Source organism: Hoplias malabaricus, chromosome 2 (assembly GCF_029633855.1).
Source record: "Hoplias malabaricus isolate fHopMal1 chromosome 2, fHopMal1.hap1, whole genome shotgun sequence".
Classification (NCBI taxonomy): Eukaryota; Metazoa; Chordata; class Actinopteri; order Characiformes; family Erythrinidae; genus Hoplias; species Hoplias malabaricus.
The window spans coordinates 39,991,551-40,008,915 of NC_089801.1; the positions used below are offsets into that span (position 1 = coordinate 39,991,551).

General features: G+C 42.4%; 2 protein-coding genes across 12 annotated transcripts in view; both read right to left on the reverse strand.

The window, feature by feature from the left end:
* Positions 1–5,189, reverse strand: part of gria3a (glutamate receptor, ionotropic, AMPA 3a) — a 51,706-nt gene extending 46,517 nt beyond the window's left edge. For all 10 annotated transcript variants that reach the window (XR_010800280.1, XR_010800282.1, XR_010800281.1 and 7 more), the window contains exon 1: positions 4,976–5,189. Coding sequence is in view for 7 of the 10 variants with exons in the window: in XM_066659595.1 (XP_066515692.1) it covers positions 4,976–5,063 (88 nt within the window). In the remaining 3 variants the exon portion in view is untranslated. The remainder of the gene's footprint in view (positions 1–4,975) is intronic.
* Positions 5,190–8,096: 2,907 nt separating this feature from the next.
* Positions 8,097–16,700, reverse strand: cchcr1 (coiled-coil alpha-helical rod protein 1). 2 transcript variants are annotated; one of them, XM_066660554.1, is made up of 17 exons: positions 16,509–16,700; positions 15,304–15,676; positions 14,762–14,816; positions 14,397–14,551; positions 14,163–14,265; positions 13,981–14,091; positions 13,434–13,568; positions 13,183–13,293; positions 12,660–12,766; positions 11,170–11,270; positions 10,485–10,560; positions 10,183–10,304; positions 9,741–9,971; positions 9,493–9,594; positions 9,187–9,338; positions 8,991–9,108; positions 8,097–8,428 (listed from the first exon to the last, which is right to left on the reverse strand). In XM_066660554.1, exons 1-17 carry the CDS (start codon positions 16,558–16,560, stop codon positions 8,319–8,321), a joined length of 2,214 nt encoding a protein of 737 aa, XP_066516651.1. In that variant the 5' UTR covers positions 16,561–16,700; the 3' UTR covers positions 8,097–8,318. The 2 variants fall into 2 exon arrangements, with proteins under 2 accessions (XP_066516651.1, XP_066516650.1); XM_066660553.1 differs by having other exon boundaries at positions 14,397–14,554.
* Positions 16,701–17,365: the final 665 nt, after the last annotated feature.

Here is a 17,365-nt window from a genome sequence, read left to right on the forward strand (position 1 = left end):
ATAGTAATACTATTTTATATTTTGCCGGACCCAAAAAACCCCATTGCCCTTCTAAAAATCTCCACGACCAGAGTAAAATTAGAGGAAATATTGGCCCTGTGTTTGAAAGATGAAGGCAGTTTAGAAGCAGCATCACTACAGAACAGAACCAGAACTGGCAAATTTTTTTCCTGAACAGATAACAGCAAATTATTTGTGTAAAACGTGTACATGTAAAACGTAATTGGACACACATAAAAATAAAACGAAACGTCTGACTAGGAAAATTGTGAATAAGAATCAACGTTCTGCCTCCTAAATGACATTTATGATGGAAGGGAAAATCGCTAAGTAACACCAGCCTTGTCTCGTCTAAATATTTTTGTAAATGCAGGGAAATGGCGGCCGTTCGTTCACTTTTTTGTCTTTTTCTTGTGTAAGTAAATGTTTTAGTGAAATTATTAAAACTTTCTGTGCAAATATGTTGATTACGGTGGGCTCTCTCTTGAAACATGGCCCATGATAATCCCATGATGCTATTCAATTGAGATCCATCACCCTAAAGGTCAGGCCCAATCAGTAGAAGATCAGCAGATGGCCCCTCTCTTCAGTATGACCTTTATGTAAAGAGACCTTTACAGATTTTCAATATTAAAAATCTTCTTTCCTGCTGCTAGCATCAAATAAACACATCAACCTTACAACAGAACTTTGTGAACAGACAGATCGATATCACTCGTGATGAGGGAGATCCACAACCTGACTGAAACCAATTTTTTAGATTTAGAACTTGGAAAAACAAACGTGGACCAACAGCCCTCTCAAGTGGACCCTCTGAAGGACAGTAATACCTCACTACCTCAGACAATTAACTCTTTCTTATATCTTTCTTTTTTTAACTGTTCACTCTATAAGCCAAAATGGGTAAACTGGGGAATGTATGCAGAGTTCGGGGCCCCTGATCACAGAATAGTCAGCTGTCAAATGAAGAGTCCCTTTGCTAAACTAACCCCTAAGCTTAATTGAGGAAGAGAAAACTCTAAATCTAGATGTGCAATTACTGTAGCACTGCCTATGGACACTCTAGCCCAATCACTAGAGGCCTAATGTTTCCTCTAAGCCTTGGGACCAACCAGAACACTAGCTCCTTCCCCTAAGTGGCGGAGCAAAGAGCTGTCCATAAGAGAGCATTCAGTGGCATAGTTCAGTACATAGAGCTGCACCTGCTCATATTTGTTCAAATATGGCTGCAACAGCATGATCAAATTCAAATTTTTGTTGATGATTATTTACCTACAGATAATAGAGTTTGCAAAAAGGCCAGTTGTTTGTTTAAGGACAAAGATCCAGGGACTAGTTTGAAAAACTATTTTTTTCACATACCTGATGATTGAGGAAAAACTTTGCATTTTTCGACAACTGTTATTGCAAAGTTGTGACACATCACATCTATTTGCTTGTAAAACAATTTGCTTGTCATTAATTTTCAGTGAGATAGTCTATATATTCAAGTTGAAAATGTGAATTGCGCCCTAAAGTGGCTATAGTTATGAATTTTTAAAATAGACAAGCCAAGTTCCCCGCCCCCCATGCACATATCATTCAAGTTTCACGATGGATGAACCTTGTTAGAGTTGTCAAACAGCTGCTGAATGCCATGTATTTTCGAATAAGACATCATTGTCATAGGATTTGATTCAGTCACTCAGTACCCTTATAAGAAATGTCATGTCAATCGGACAATCATTTAGTTGGTATAGCGCCCCCTAGGCTTTCAGTTGCACCATAATCTAATCATATTGTCCAACTACTATAGGTATAAAGCATATGAAGTACCATAACATTTAATAAAACCCTGATTAAACAAACTATTGTTTTAAAAAGCACTATTTCACTTAATTTTAAAGAGGAGACATGAAACCATCCATTAAAGTTACTTTAATTAAATACACAAAAAGATTCATTAAAAACATTTTGGTAATTTACAGTGAAGAAAATGAAACTATGATTACATAATTACAAATTTATTTATTAAAAAAACAAGTATTTCCTTGGGCCAGCTTCAGTCTCTCTGGGTCGGTGGCCCTCTAGGTTTGGTAACAGGCCAGCCTAAAGGGGGAGAGTTACGAGATAAACATGAAATGATTAATTACATGATTAACAAATGCTTTCCAACAGTGCAATAATAAATATAATAATAATAATATAACAATAATAATACTTTCCAACAGTGCAAAATATATGTATATATATATATATTTTACACCATGGGAGCCTGATCTCAAACTGCCTCCTGAACAGAGCTGTATCCCGCATGTATTTTGTAGGAGAATCTAAAAGGGTTAACATGATTTAACAATGACTTAGGGACACTACATTTCTCTTAATTACATCTCATCTAATCTGTCTGTAAATAAATGTTACCTCAGCTCAGTTCCTACACTGACAACCATAAACTTGCTTCATATCTTGGCTTTCAACTCACTACAAAGTTATTTATGGTGTTTTTTATACATTACAGGTTGAGTGTTTCCTGACAAATATTAGTATAGATTGTTCATTGTACTTACACTTGTAAACAGTCTGCACCAGTGCATCCGCTGTTTCTCTTAGGTGCTCTGCTCCGCTGCTCCAGGTGAATTATGGGATATGTCATGCTCGGCTAGTGTGATGGGTGAGCATAGTAGAAAGTCTTCCCAATCTAGTACGACATCTGGAAACCTTTTGCATACCACCTTATTTGTACTAGGTCAGGGGTTTTCAAACATTCAGCCCACATACGGCTCACTGCTTTCATTTGACCGGCCACATTAACTACAGCAGCAAAGCATGCTGTCTGGGTAGAGACGGTATGGACATGTCTCTATATCAATCCAGCGACTACTGAATTGTCCCTAGCAATCATTCTGGATGAAAATTAGAATACAATGGTCCATCAGTGTCTAGTCCAGTGGTCACCATCCTTTTTACGTACAAGATCACCTTTTGAAATCTGAACAAATGAAAGATCTACCAGCGTAAGTGCCAGGCTTAGGATACTTAAAAAACAAAGCTTTGTAAGTCCCCATCGCCTCCAATAACATAAAGATTAAAATATTTACTTCATTAATGTACAGTTGAGTGTTGGCTGTAGTGGTACTTAGTGCCTGAGATGGTCTGTAAGTGTATATTATAAAAGTACACTATGGTCGCACATTTCCACAAGGCAGCACAACTCGACAGAACACCGGGGTATAGTGTGACCCTCGCTGTGTTGTAATTTGTAATGAAATATGGAAACCAAAACTCTCAGTGCTGCTGCCGTGTCTGCTCAGAGAGGGCAGAGACAGAGCAGTAGCACTTTTGGTCAGGGATACAAATTCACATGTCAGTATCCACAGACACAAACCCTGTGTGACCGCAGCTTTATATGTCCACTGCAGATACAGAATGACGCAGCTATAGTAACTTAAATGCCACAACTGAAGCAGCTATGATTTATCACGATCGACAGGTCAATCTCCAAGAGCATGCAAGTCGATTGAAATAAATCATTGCTGCATTGACTGGTTGGCAACCAGTGGTCTAGTCTATGTCATAAAACTGTTAAAATCTCGTTCTCTACTCTTGAGTCCCACCTCCCAAACCCACACCACTAAACAGGATTGGTTTAGCTAATTTCTTCCTAATGTGTTATAGGTTGTGGCTATGAGGAGACTAAGCGCTGTAAACACGTGGCTGCATGAGAGACGCCATCCACATTGTGTCTCATATTGATTAAGGAACAGTGCCACCAACTACGATGGTGTTATATGGCCACTTCAATCCAGCTCTTTTGGAGATACAATATCTACGCTTTTCAACAAGATGTTTTCCCTCTGCGCTTGCACACATGTACCATAAACCTCAGTGTAGGAATTGCCATCCCATACTCCACAGTGACTTTAAAATTTCAAAATATTATGACTTTATAAAACAATCAATCAATAAATAAATAAATAAATAAATAAATATGCCTTTAACGTCAAAATATGTATGACTTATGACATGATATATATATTTTTTTCCTATATGTCTTCTTCTCTGGCTGCAGTCTGGCCCCCAAAAGACTGAGAAACTGTAAGCTAGCCCTTTAATTAAAACGTTTGAGGACCCCTGTACTAGGTTTTCGGACACACTATCGTGAGACATACTAAACTAAGTCTACGTCAGACGGGGAGATATGGATTTAATCGGGTTTCCCTTTGCTGTAGTGCCACCATCATCGGGCTGATTCTTTGCGCCTGAGTAGCGAGAGAGGGTTACTACCTGTTGACCCAGTATCGAGTCAGTAGGCCTTACGGTTTGGGCGTGTTTCGTCCGAGAATAAAACAAACAAACAAACAAACCAAGTTAAAAAAAAACAAAACAATAGGGCTCCAACACATTCTGTGCTCGGAACCCTAATAACACACAAAAACCCCCTCCTTTCGGTGCCCATAGCCATCTCTAACCAAAACTTCCTCCAAAAATCACTTTCACATCACAGGGTGGAAGAAGGGAGGAAAGAAGAAAAGAATAAATGACCCCAAAAGGGAAGGGGAGGGAAGAAAGGAGAAGAAGCACAAGAACCAGAGCAAAACGATGTTAATAACATTTTTCACCGATGAAAGGAAAGGTAAATAGAAATGAACAAATATAAGCATGAAAGAACAAAATATAAATGTTAAAAAAAGAACCAAGAAAAAGGAAGATATACAGGGAGACAGACCTAGAGAGAAAGAGACAAACAGACAGATGGAAAGACAGAGACTGCAGCGATTGAGCGTTAGCTCTGAGTGCTAATTAACCGCTGAGGTAAACTTTCCAGCGGGAAAATTCCCCCACGCGCGCATCGCCTCACATTCCCGCCTCACAGCGCTGCACCAGCAAAAAGTAAATCAATCACTAAATATATAAATAACAAATTCAAACAGAAAATTACTAAAGTAATAGAAGAGCAGTTAATTAAGTAAGCAAGTAAACACGGGTCAGTCACCTATATTGATCTGATTCGGGAATCCTCCGCGCGATTGAGTGGCGAGCCACGGCAGAAGCAGCAGCGGCGCGAGCGCCCGGGAACCCATGGCGACGGCGGCCACTTTGATGGCGCGTTTGATCCCCGACTGTTCACCGCGCGCGCTGCATCACAGAGAGAGAGAGAGAGAGAGAGAGAGAGAGCTGCGCCGCATCACACTGATGGAGCTGATGTGACGTGGAGATCCAGCAGCGCGCGCAACACTGCAGACACCCGCGCAGTCGCGCTCTGTTCAAGCAGCAAGACCCCCCCACACACACACACCACCACCACCACCACTACCACCACACACACACACACACATTCACTTATTTGGTCGCCACACAAGAAGCAAAACACCAAACACAGTTCGTCCAAAACTCAACCCCTAACAAAGCCTCTGGGGTGTTTCACTACAGTGAACATGGTGTAGTTGGTTAGGAGAGAAACGTATCTAAGGAAAACAAACACACACACCCCCCAGAATTGGATCGCACACGCGCACACACACATACACACAGTGTGGTGAGCGGCCCGAGGGTCTGAGCTGTCCTATATTCAGTCCAGTAAAGACATCACTGCTCCAAATTCAACACTCACAAACTCCCAGCAACTGTCCTCTACACACACACCATCTCTCTGTCCTCCACATCCCCCAGAATCCCCTGCATTGGACACGGTGCTTGACAGTGTCCTGGTGAATCACAGACTCAGATTTCTGTCCAGGATTGGTGAACGGAACCAGACGTGTCCTCTTCTCCAAATACACAAACAGCATTTTATTCCCTCTCCACTTCCACCGGTGCCTTCATCGTCTAAGGTCTCTATGAAGTGAGGATGATCATGTGAACATCTCCCTCACGGCGTCCTGTCTCCACCAGAACTAGTTTTAAACACCACCACATTCTCCAAACTATGGTCAGACATCAGCTGTGTGTACTCTGCCATTTACTGTCCTCACTCTGTCAGGGGCTTTTAGATGAGGACATCAGGTTCCATTCACCATTGAACTGAAGTGCTTTTTTCCCCAACATTCTTCTGTTTTGTCTCTTTTCTTCCCGTTTAATGATTATTACCTGCTCCCTCTCGCTCCAGAAAACAGTTGTGTTTGTTTTCTTTCAGTCTCCATATACATCAACTCCAAACGCCAATTATCCTCTCCTCTTCCCCCTGTCACTCTTTCATTTCAGAGTGAAGCCCCCTCGCTGGATGTGCAGCAGCGATTCACTCGACATTCCCGGATATTTTCCTATGCTGACTCTACCGGACTCTACCAATACTGAGTATTTTACTGGAGGATGGATTTATGGCATCACACACATAAACAAACACACTGCTCATTTAAATAAAGCCCTGCAATCAGTGGCTGGTTACGTCTCATTGGTTTCTGTGACGCAATAGGGCATTCACAATCGAGTGCATGTGAAATGTGTTTATGCACACGTGTGTGTAATTCCAGGCTGGTGTGTGTCAGCTTCGTGTCACTTGGTGCTTAGTGAGTGTGTGTTAACGCAAACAGTCAGAAAGAGGCAGTGTGTGTGTGTGTGTAATTAGCTAAGGCTAAAGCACTGACGCTCCAGTGCACTCTGTCCTCAGGCCTCTCACTCTCACAGAAACATGAAGATTTTGCTAAATGAATGTGTGTGTGTGTGTATTTCTATATGTGTTTGTGGCTGGAGAAAGTGATGTGGTCATGAAAGCAGCCGGGGGCGGGGGCGGGGGCGGGGGAGGGTTGGGGGTAAGCAGCCAATGATGATCAGCGATCAGCGAATCGACAACTTCAGGAGGACGGATAAACAACAGGGGGCAGGAGACACAGAAACTGACAATGTGTGATCACACAGGATGGTCTGTAGCCTTTCCGCTAATGTTAGCGCCAAGAATAACGCTAAATTAACTGGCCCTACACGTTAATGGCCTAAACAACAGGGAATGGCGATGAAGGATTTGTTGATTTTAGTGACATTACACACAGCTGTGTGTGTTTCAGCTGATATCACTGTTTCTGGCAAACACAAAACATTCTGTAATTACACATGACAACCGACAGACTATATTGCTGCTGAACAAACACAGAAACAGATGTTTGTTTGCCTCTTGTATTTGTCTCACCTACAGTAAAAGTCCTCAGAAATGTAGTAATACAAACATACATGGTTACCACTAAACGTGTTATTACTTTCAGTTGCCACACACACACACAGCCCATAACCCATTGGGATATCCAGATACACATTCTTCAAGGCCATTTTTCATCCCCTCCTTTCCCTTTCCTTCCATCACTCTCATAACCACACACCATAATTACACCTTTACATTTCATACCTGTCTGTTTCTGCCTGTCCTGTCTGTTTTTCAGGGTACAGACAAGTATTCATTCATTCATTGTCTGAAACCGCTTATCCACTTCAGGTTTGCGGTGGGTCTGGAGCCTACCTGGAATCACTAGGCACAAGACAGGAACACACCCTTGAGTGGACATCAGTCACCAATCCATCTACCAACGTGTTTTTGGACCGTAAACCGGAGCACCCGGAGGAAACCCATGCGGACACAGGGAGAACACACCAAACTCCTCACAGACAGTCACCCGGAACAGGACTTGAACCCGCAATCTCCAGGGCCCTGGAGCTGTGTGACTGTGACACTACCTGCTACACCACTGTGCCACCCTACACACAGTTACCAAATGTTTAAAGACACTCAAATAGCCCTGCTGGAGAAACATCACACTGCTACTCTTCCAAATAGTGTCTCCTGTATGTTCATACTCTCTGTGTGTACAAAGTAAAGTACATAAACAAAACAAACAGCCTCTATAAACGGATCAGCCAAAACATTAAAATCACTCCAGTATTTCTCCACTCTCTCATGTCCACAGGAGTTATTACGTCTGTGTTAGTGTATGCCTGATCAGGATTCTCTCTGAATCTAAGCCTAATCCTTTTTCCCCAAGACGAAGAACAATGACACATCCAACATTCAGAGCCAAAACACTCTCTATCTCACACACACACACACTGATTCAGACTCTGGGACATCTCTATACAGAAAGAAATATGAGAGGGGAAGCGATGAGAGAGAGAGAGAGAGAGACGTTGCATTGGGTTGTTTTTATTGAATCGTGAGGAGTGAGTGTGATTGTGTATACAAACAGTGGAGGAGCTGAATTCACAGAAACAGATCCAGTAAAAAATTTCAGAAACAGTTAAAAATTAAACAGCAGAACCCTGAGCTGAGCCAAGACATACATTGTCCAGTGCAGCATGAGATGGACACACAGAGCAACTATGTGTGGTACTTGAGAGGGTCCTGCGAGTGTGTGTCACTCTTTCTCCTGGGTTTCAACATCATCTTCATCCTCCTCTTCCTCTGAGCTGTGGATGAGCCCAGTGCTGAGAGAGCGCACCTTCCCCAACATGCTCAGCACTTCACCTTCAAAACAAACACACACAGTGTATATCTGTGAGCTGGCTGTGTGTCAGGAGTAAGATTTTATTTGATGACAGTAATGAATGCCAGGGCAGAGATTTATAAACATCACATTAATTTCTGCATTTCTATTGGTCCATTCATTTTGAAATTTTCGATGTGAGGGATGGCTGCTATGTTCAAATGATGTAGTAAACTAAACATCCACAAACATGGATATAAATGATTCTCTTTGGACAGTGATGATATAAAATCTGGAAAACATCCAGGGAATGAGGTCCAGAGATCTTCCGGAGTTGCTGTTTCACACCCGTTGCCACAGCTGGTAATGTTCAGGCAGGAGGTCAAGCCTGTGAAACTGGTGCAGGTGATACATCACGATTCTCAGGACCATTCCCGGCTGTGTTCACACAGGGAGGAACTGGGCTCTCTGAAACTAACCTGGACTGAGTACCGGGGACCCGATAAAGTCCGGGACAGCATTTTAAAGGTTTGTGTTCAGACATATCTCCTCCAGGTAAAGTTATGGGATATGGTGTACATGTGAAAGGGTCTATAGTCTTACCCCCCTGATGTTGCCTGTTTTGTTGTTGTTCCTGTTCCTGTGGCGTGTTAGGTGTTTGTTTGGCTGCTCTCCTCATCTTCTGATATTCACTCATCAAACCTTGCTGCTGTATCACTGCCTAAACACACACACATCATATATACACACAGGTTGACCCATATATATTAATATAAAGTTTATACACTCTGTACCATACCAGGAGGATGTTGCGCTCCTTGTCCAGGTTCTTGAGTTGTGTTTTTAAGTGTGCGAGTTGTTTTTGTGTGTGCGCGGAGCGCTCTCGCTCTGCCTCTCTCCCCTGCTCTCGCTCTCTTGCCACCGTGCGTTCCACCTGCCTTAGAGCCACCACTACACACATACATGCAGTGTTAAGCAAGTTTTGTTGACTTAAATCTTTTTATTGATTTGTGAGGACTGACCGTTCTAATGTGTTTAAAGTAAAATAGAAACAAATGTGTCCTCACAAGTATAGAAATAACACCTTCAGGGTGTAGCTGTGTACCTGCTTTAGTGTGTTCCCTCCTTGCTGTGTTTAGCAGAGCCTCCATCTCTCTCAGCTTTTCATCACATTGCCTCTCCACCTCTGCTGTTTTCTCCTGCACAACTACACACACACACACACACACACAGCTGTGTCCTCTGACCAGTGTCCACTGGACTAAATGCTAAAGGGCAATACATTTAAATGCCATATGCTGTAAACCTGCTCATATTCTCCATGCGAGATTTCAAACATAAGAGCTTTCTTACAGTTCTGCCAATGCTGCTGCATGCCATCGGCCTCAGCGCGGAGCTCTGCGATTGTCCGCTCCTGTTCCTCATAGCGCTGCTGCATGTGATGGGCCTCAGCTTGGAGCTCTGCGATGGTCCCCTCCTGCTCCTCGCACTGTCTCAGTGCTTCCAAACGCCTCTGCTCGCACTCCTCCATCTCTGTTTTGCTCTGCGAGAGAGCCTGCGTCAGGAGGCCTACCTCTCTCTCTACTGCGCACACACACACAAACAAAATGCACGTAGAGAGGGCTCTATGATGATCTGGAGTTGTGTTAAAATGGACTAATCATTGTTCAGAAACCTAAATGTTCTGGAACATGTACTCTCTCCCACAGGAGAACCCAGTTCCTTCTCCGTTAGGGTTCTGCTAAGGGCTGGTCGGTGAGGTGTGTGTATTCTGTTGGAAAGTGTGTGTGTTTACACTGCTGCTGTAGATCTCTGAGAGCATTCTGTATCAGTTCTGGAGTCCGTTTCAGTTCCAGCATCAGGGCATCTCTTTCTGAGCTCAAGTGCGCCACCTCTGACTGAAGCCTTTCAATGTAGCTACACACACACACAATCAGAGGCAGAGTCAGTGTCAGGAGTGTCATCCCTAGTAATGCTGCTAACATTAGCGTGCTAACTCGTAATTAACAGAAATGTAAAAAGACATTAGCAGCTTTGCTAATGTGGGCTGATCTTATGTGGAAACCCCACATCGACTGGGCACTAATGTGGACACACCTCTCTGAGGCAGGAGGATCCAGAGGCTTTGTGGCCTGTTGTACTTTCCGCAAAGCTTCTCTTCTCAACAACAGACCTACACACACACACACACACACAGACAGGTCAGGAAATTGCAGATGCAGGTTTCTGTAGCAGATAGATGACCAGCATCAATAAAATACACACACAAACACACAGCACTGTGTGAAGGTCTTAGACACAGAAGATTACTTTAAATAACTAAATAATAATGTTCTCAGTAAGTGTGAGGCTTGTATAAAATTATATACAATTTCCATAAACACAAAACCAAACAGAGTTAAAGAATTAGTTGTTCTAAAGCAGTAGATGTGTTGTGAGTGAGTAACGAATTTGGTTTGAGATGTTCTCCTTGATTGTATGGATTTGTTAAATCAACAGCACACTTGATTTAACATAATGAAGTATTTATAAACCATTAAACTTGAACTTCAAATAATACTGGACTGTCACATAGGGAAAAGGGTTAAACCAACACATTCATACACACACATATCTCACACTGGAATTGGGTTTATTCTGATATTATGGGTAATTTGTTTGTTTGTTTGTTTTTAGTAAATAAACTCTTAATGCTCAGATAAATGACTATTTAAATGTAATTTTCTCAGGTGAATAAAACATTCGTATGTATGTTTTCCACAGAACGAACACACACACACACCATGAACAGTGTCGAGACGCTTGTTGGCAAAGGTGAGTCTCTGGGTCAGAGTCTTCATCTGAAACTGAGCCTCGTTCATCTGATCTCCACATACCAACACACTGCGGAGAGTGAGATAGATAGAGAGAGAGAGAGGTAAAACTGGTATATAATGAATGTCAGTAACAACCCATCCACACACATTGAAATATCAAACACAATTACTGAAATTGATTTAACACTTCGTACACAAGCCTTTGTTGGTGATGACAGATGCTAGTCTGGAGAAACTAGTCACATGCGTTGCGAGGTGTGATAATGGCCCATTCTTCCACACAAACAATCTGATTGGCTGGGCCATTCTAGTAGTAGTTTTTTTTCTTTCTCTGAAACCAACTGAGAGTTTACTTGTCTGTGTGTTTGAGATCATTGTCTTGCTGAAATGTCCACCCTCGTTTCAACTTCATCATCCTGGTAGATGGAAGCAGATTTTTTATCAAGTATGTCTCTGTACATTTGTCCATTCATCCTTCCTTCACTTATAAGAAGCGCACCAGTGCTGTGTGCTGAAAAGCAGTCAAACACCATGATGTTCCCAGCTCCAAACTTCACTGTTAGCACTGTGTTTTTGGGGTGGTACGCTGTGCCTTTTGACCTCCAAACATGGTGTGTATTATGGCAGCATCCAAAAAGTTAAATTTTGTCTCATCTGAGCAGACTATATACTCCCTGTGTTTCACAGGCTTATCTAAACGTTGAGCACCCTTTAAACGCACTTCAACATGCTTTTTCTTCAGCAATGAGGTCTTGTGTGGCGAGCATGCATGCAGGTCATGGCAGCAGAGTGCATTACTTATTATTTTATTTGAAACAATTGTACCTGCTGATTCCAGGTCTTTTTGTAGCTCTCCACAATTGGCCCTTGGCACTTGGACAATAATTCTGATCATTCTTTTCACTGCTCTGTCTGAAACCTTGGCACCTGGTTGTGGCCAGTTTATTGTGAAATGAGGTTGTTTCCACTTCTGGATTATGACCCCAACAGTGCTCACTGGAACCTTCAGTAGTTTAGAAATTCTTCAGTAGGTTTTGCAACAATAAGGTCTTGAGAGAGCTCATATATGCACACATATATATTTTATATATATAGTGTGTGTGTATATATATTTATTTATTAGTGTGTGTGTGTGTGTGTATGTATTATATAAAGCAGCAGCAAGTAGTGTCGCTGTCACACAGCTCCCAGGGTTGTGGGTTCAAGTCTGTGTCTGTGAGGAGGTTGATGTTTTCTCCCTGTGTCTGTGTGGGTTTCCTCAAAGGTGTCCATAGGTGTCAGTGAAAGGGTGAGTGTGTGTCGCCCTACAAAAGATTGGCTCCCACTTCAGGATGTGTTCTTGCATTGCACCCAGTGATTCTGTGTATGCTCCAGACCCTGAACTGAATAAGCGTTTACAGACGATGAATGAATGGAAAAAATAAATAAAGTGTGTGTGTGTCTTTGTATATTTTACCTGTGAGCAGTATCACTGAGGGTTCTGAGGGATTTCTCACATTTCTCTTTGTGTTCTCTCAGTTTGTGATTGTCCTCCACAGCACTACACAACTGCTGCTGCAGCTCCTACACACACACACAAATATGTGCTGTATTGTAACCATGGAAAAAGCAAGTATACTCTAAATAAGTGTCCATCAGTTTACTTTATAATGAAGGAAAGGCTAAGCAGGGCAGTTTCCCAGTTCATCCCAGCTTTGGATGAAGCCAGATTAATAAGATATAAACGGGTTAGCTTTGCCATGCAGCAGCCTGGCATAGCGTGTCTGTGCATTCTGCTTCGTCAGGTTTTTGACGGTCCATATTTCCTTCCAGATGTAAAATGTCTCGTTTCCTGCTGGATTTCGTGCTACAAACCCCACCCCATGCTCTAGCCATGTACACACCTTCTAGATGAATGAGTGCTGCATGTGTACGCGTCTACTATGTTATCTAGCGTGTTAACACCCTAAAACCTGAGAGTGAGTGTGTGTGTTGTTTACCTGTGTGTGTATGTTGTGTAGCTCCAGTTGTGCTGTTTTGTCCTGAAGGTTGCGCTGAAAGACACTGATCTGAGAGCGGAGCTTCTGGACCTCTTGCTGTAGATCGCTCACCTACACACACACACACACACACACACACACACACACACACACACACACACAGCTGTGTAGCTGGGATTTCTGATTGTGTAGTCTCGTGTAGTACCGTGTTGTGTAGCTGTGATTTCTGGTTGTGTAGCTGTGTGCAGTACCTTGTTGTGTAGCTGTGATTTGTGGTTTTGTAGTTGTAGGTCTCTGGAGCGTAGTTGTACGAGCAAAGTGAAGACTTTCTCTCGCCACAAACTTAGCAACCGTCCGGCTTTACTGTCCACACACAGAGGATCACACTACAGGCACACACACACACGCACAGGTAAGTTGTGTACTGTGTAGTTAAAATGCTAGTGCAGTGAAAATGAAACACAGCTGGCTGTCCCTGGATGCCAGGCACAATGAACTGAGACATGAATTGTGTGTGTCAGGGTGCAATGTCTGGCTATGTTGAGCTGAACTGCACCATGCAAAAACCCTTAATTTGAATTTGTGCTCACAGATAAGGCTCAGCACATCCCTGCTTCATAAAGGCAAAAAAAAAACTCAATAACTTCAAAATCAAAATTTTAAACAGTTTTGAAGTGTTTTACAGGTGACAGTGAGTTGCAGGTTCGTCCTCAAACTCAGTGCTTCATCTCCACCTTCATTACGCCATGGGCACAGAGAGAGAGAGTGTAAGGGAGGACGTGTCTGTGTGCGTTTTACCTGTTCTCTGAGTTCTCTCTCCTGTAGATCCAGGATGTCATTGGAAGCCTGAACTCGAACCTTCAGCAGCTCCACAGACACACAAAGAGCTTCCTTCTCGTTTTGCAGCTTCTACACACACACACATATTCAGAAATGATGGTTGTTTATGTATGTGTGTGTGTGAGAGAGACTGTATGAACCTTTAAGAGTGTGTGTTGCTCCTCCTCTCCAGTGTGTGTTCCAATGTAGCTGCGTAGTTTCTGTAGAGTTTCATTCTTCTCCGCTAAGACACTGTTCTGAGCACTGCATGCACACACACAGACAAATTAATACTGAATATACTTAAAAAAGTATTCATGTTTATGTTATATATGATCACACCCTCTCACCCTCTCTCTCTCACACATACACAAACACACACACAGTGTATTTACCTGAGCTGTTCCTGAAGTCTCTCCTTCTCTGATGTCACTTCCTCCACCTGCTGCCTCAGTGAGGTCACTTCCTTCGTAGTGCTGCTCAGTGTGTTCTCCAGGTGCGTGTTTAAGTTAGATAGAGTCAAAATCTCCTCTGAATGATGTTCACAAACCTGCTGCAGCCACACACACACAGACATGTAAACTTTTCAGACTGAAAACATGCTGAAATGAACTTAAAGAATTTACATTATAAAATCTTTGAGTTCTGTGTAAAACCAACCAATAATTTCAGCATTGTGCGATTATCCCACCACTCAGCCTCCTTATCCGGACTGAGGACAGGGGAACATCTGTGTGATTACCAGCTTAAGTGTGTGTACCTTTTCTTTTTTCTTGTCCAGTTCTTCTTTGTAGTGAATTAGTTCAGCACGCTGCCTACAACAAACACACACACACAGTCACATGCTATGTAAACAGCAGTGTCTGTACCTGTGCAGGTGTTGAAGTGCCTGCATCATTCTGATGTGTCCCAGTTTCTCAGTAATGAGAAAATCAAACCTGTTCTAAAATTCTGATCCAACTTAAACTCCACCCACTTCCCCAACTCAACCCGTCCCCTCGTGTTTATGATTAGTTCTGAATCACATATCACTCCAATCCATCCCAGAGGAAATCCATCACTCCAGAGAACAGTTTCACACACCAAAGAAACTTCATTGCTCCTGATAACACAGTTCCACACATTGTTCATGAGCATCTGAACTCCAGCTGCTCACTGCAGAACCATCTACATGAAAGAGAATGTGCTTCATATAAATATGTAAATTAGGAGATGGTTTGTGGAGCTTGTGCTCACTGAATCATATTCCTCCACTGTGCACAGATCTGTTCATTTCCAAATCATATGAAACATTGTGTTTACCTGCTGATGTTCTCTTGTTCTCTGAGCTCCTCCTTCAGTCTCTCCACCTCTCCTCTCAGTTCTTGTATTTCTCCATGTCCTCTCAATCGCTCCCTCTCTCTCTCTGTCTCAGAGCAGTGTGTGTGTGCGGTGAGGAGTGTGTAGTCTCTGTGTTGTGTGTCTCGGTGCTGCTGTAGCGTTAGTGTGAGTCTCTGGTTTTCTCGCCTGAGTTCCTGCAGCTGCTGCTGTTTTTGATGGATGATGACCCATGGGTCCAGAGCCGGCATCTGACCTGGTCCAGACTTAGAGGAGGTTGCATGCACAGGAGGAACATCAGAGGTCACAGCAAAGTGAGACGGGGTCAGCAGAGTCGGGGAAGACGGACACACCGCTCCTGAAACAGACATTAATCTGAAAACTTAAAGCTCACACAGCAACTCCACCCACATTCCAAAATTCTCTCCATCTGTAAGTGTGTGGGATGCACACCAAGGCTTTGAGAGTCTAATCTAAAAAAATTATTTCTATTTTTTTTTAGACCAGAACGTCTAAAGTTAAGGTTTAAAAATAACCAGGAGTCAGCAATATTAATTATCTCTTTATTAGCTTCTGTTGCTTTGTCTGTCACGAAATTATAACGTTAATAAACAAAATGTAATAAGCATTTTTAAAGGCATAGTTCACGACTGCAATCAAACAACACTTTTTTATTTAAAAAATCCCGAATAATCCCTTATCATTCGCTAGCTCTCAAATCTGTTTGTGTGCTCCAAACCGGCCTAATGTGTTTATAAAGCCCCGGTGTTTGTAAATGAATGAAAAACTGGCTCTGTCCGATATGCTTTTATACTCGCTCTCTCTGCTCGACTTACAAATGAGTTTCTGTGGTAATTCAACCAGTGGATTAAAACCTTACAGACAAGTTAAACAACAGCTACATACAAACAGTTATTTCCCCTCAAACACACCGTTCCTTTTAAGGGTATTTTGGTGTCATTTTAAGCTATGACAAACATACTTTCAATACTTTCTTCTGTATTTACTGTAGTTCATGACTTCACTTAAAGCCTGAACGTCATTAAAGACCAAGTTCTAAAATGTTTGTTAATTCTTGAGCAGTTGACATGAATCTCTCGCGCCACCTTAAATGAACCGTAAATTGAACTAGTAACGCCATCCGTTTTAAGGTGGAACGGAAGACTCGAATAGCGCGAATGCTATCTCACCTTCTACTCTTATAAAATCCCTCGGAGCGTTTAGTTTCTGCTTTTCAGCCATCTCAACAGCAAACCACAATCTTTATCTCTTAAAGCGGGATAACGTTTCTGCTTATTAGTTTAGTTTCTATACTAATTCACGCCTCTAAACACAACCGCTATAAGCCGATTTTAAACATAGTGGCCCTGAGGAGGCGTCGCCATGACACCACGGAGGGGGCAGGAAAACAACTCAAAACACACATTTATAACATTTTACACAATATACAGAATATTTCTGATATTTCACATTTATTATCTATTACTAATGAAAAACGAAAAAAAAGAGAAGAAGACAATATGTACATTTCATGTTTGATATTTACAGGATGTTTTGATTAAACGTCACTGACACTACACAACCCGTAGTATTTACAATTTATTCTGACTTTCAGAAAGTAGTAGTGCATGTCATTTTATTTATTTCTTGAATGCCTATATACAGATGGCGAATAAGCAAATTCTTGTGAGCAGGAATGTGGGACTCTGAATGTACTCAAGGCACTTGGTGTAGAACTGGGACACAGCTTTTTATTCCACACTGCAGTAAAAGGAACCCATCCATCCATCCACTCTTCCTCACACCGCTGCTGGCTATTCATGCCTCATCCCTCTCTCCTTTTTCTCTTCCCAATCCCCTCTGTACTGTAGGGTGAGTTAGTGCGAGTTGACGGTGTCTGGAGGCGGTGCTGATGCAGAATGACAGGCTGTGACATCATCCTCATCCTTAAGGAGTTCTCTCGTGTTTTCTCTCCCTCTCTCGCTCAAATCCCCCCTATATCTATTTAAATCAGCACAATACACACAGAACTGTCAAAAACGTCTGA

Bases quoted from the DNA above. Each gene is read 5' to 3' on its own strand.
- cchcr1 (XM_066660553.1), bottom strand. From the start codon at position 16,560: ATGGCTGAAAAGCAGAAACTAAACGCTCCGAGGGATTTTATAAGAGTA. The intron at 12,767-13,182 runs GTAAACAACACA...GTGTGTGTGTAG, and splicing joins TACACAACATACACACACAG to GAGCTGCAGCAGCAGTTGTG. The intron at 9,595-9,740 runs GTAAGAAAGCTC...GTGTGTGTGTAG, and splicing joins GCAGCAGCATTGGCAGAACT to TTGTGCAGGAGAAAACAGCA.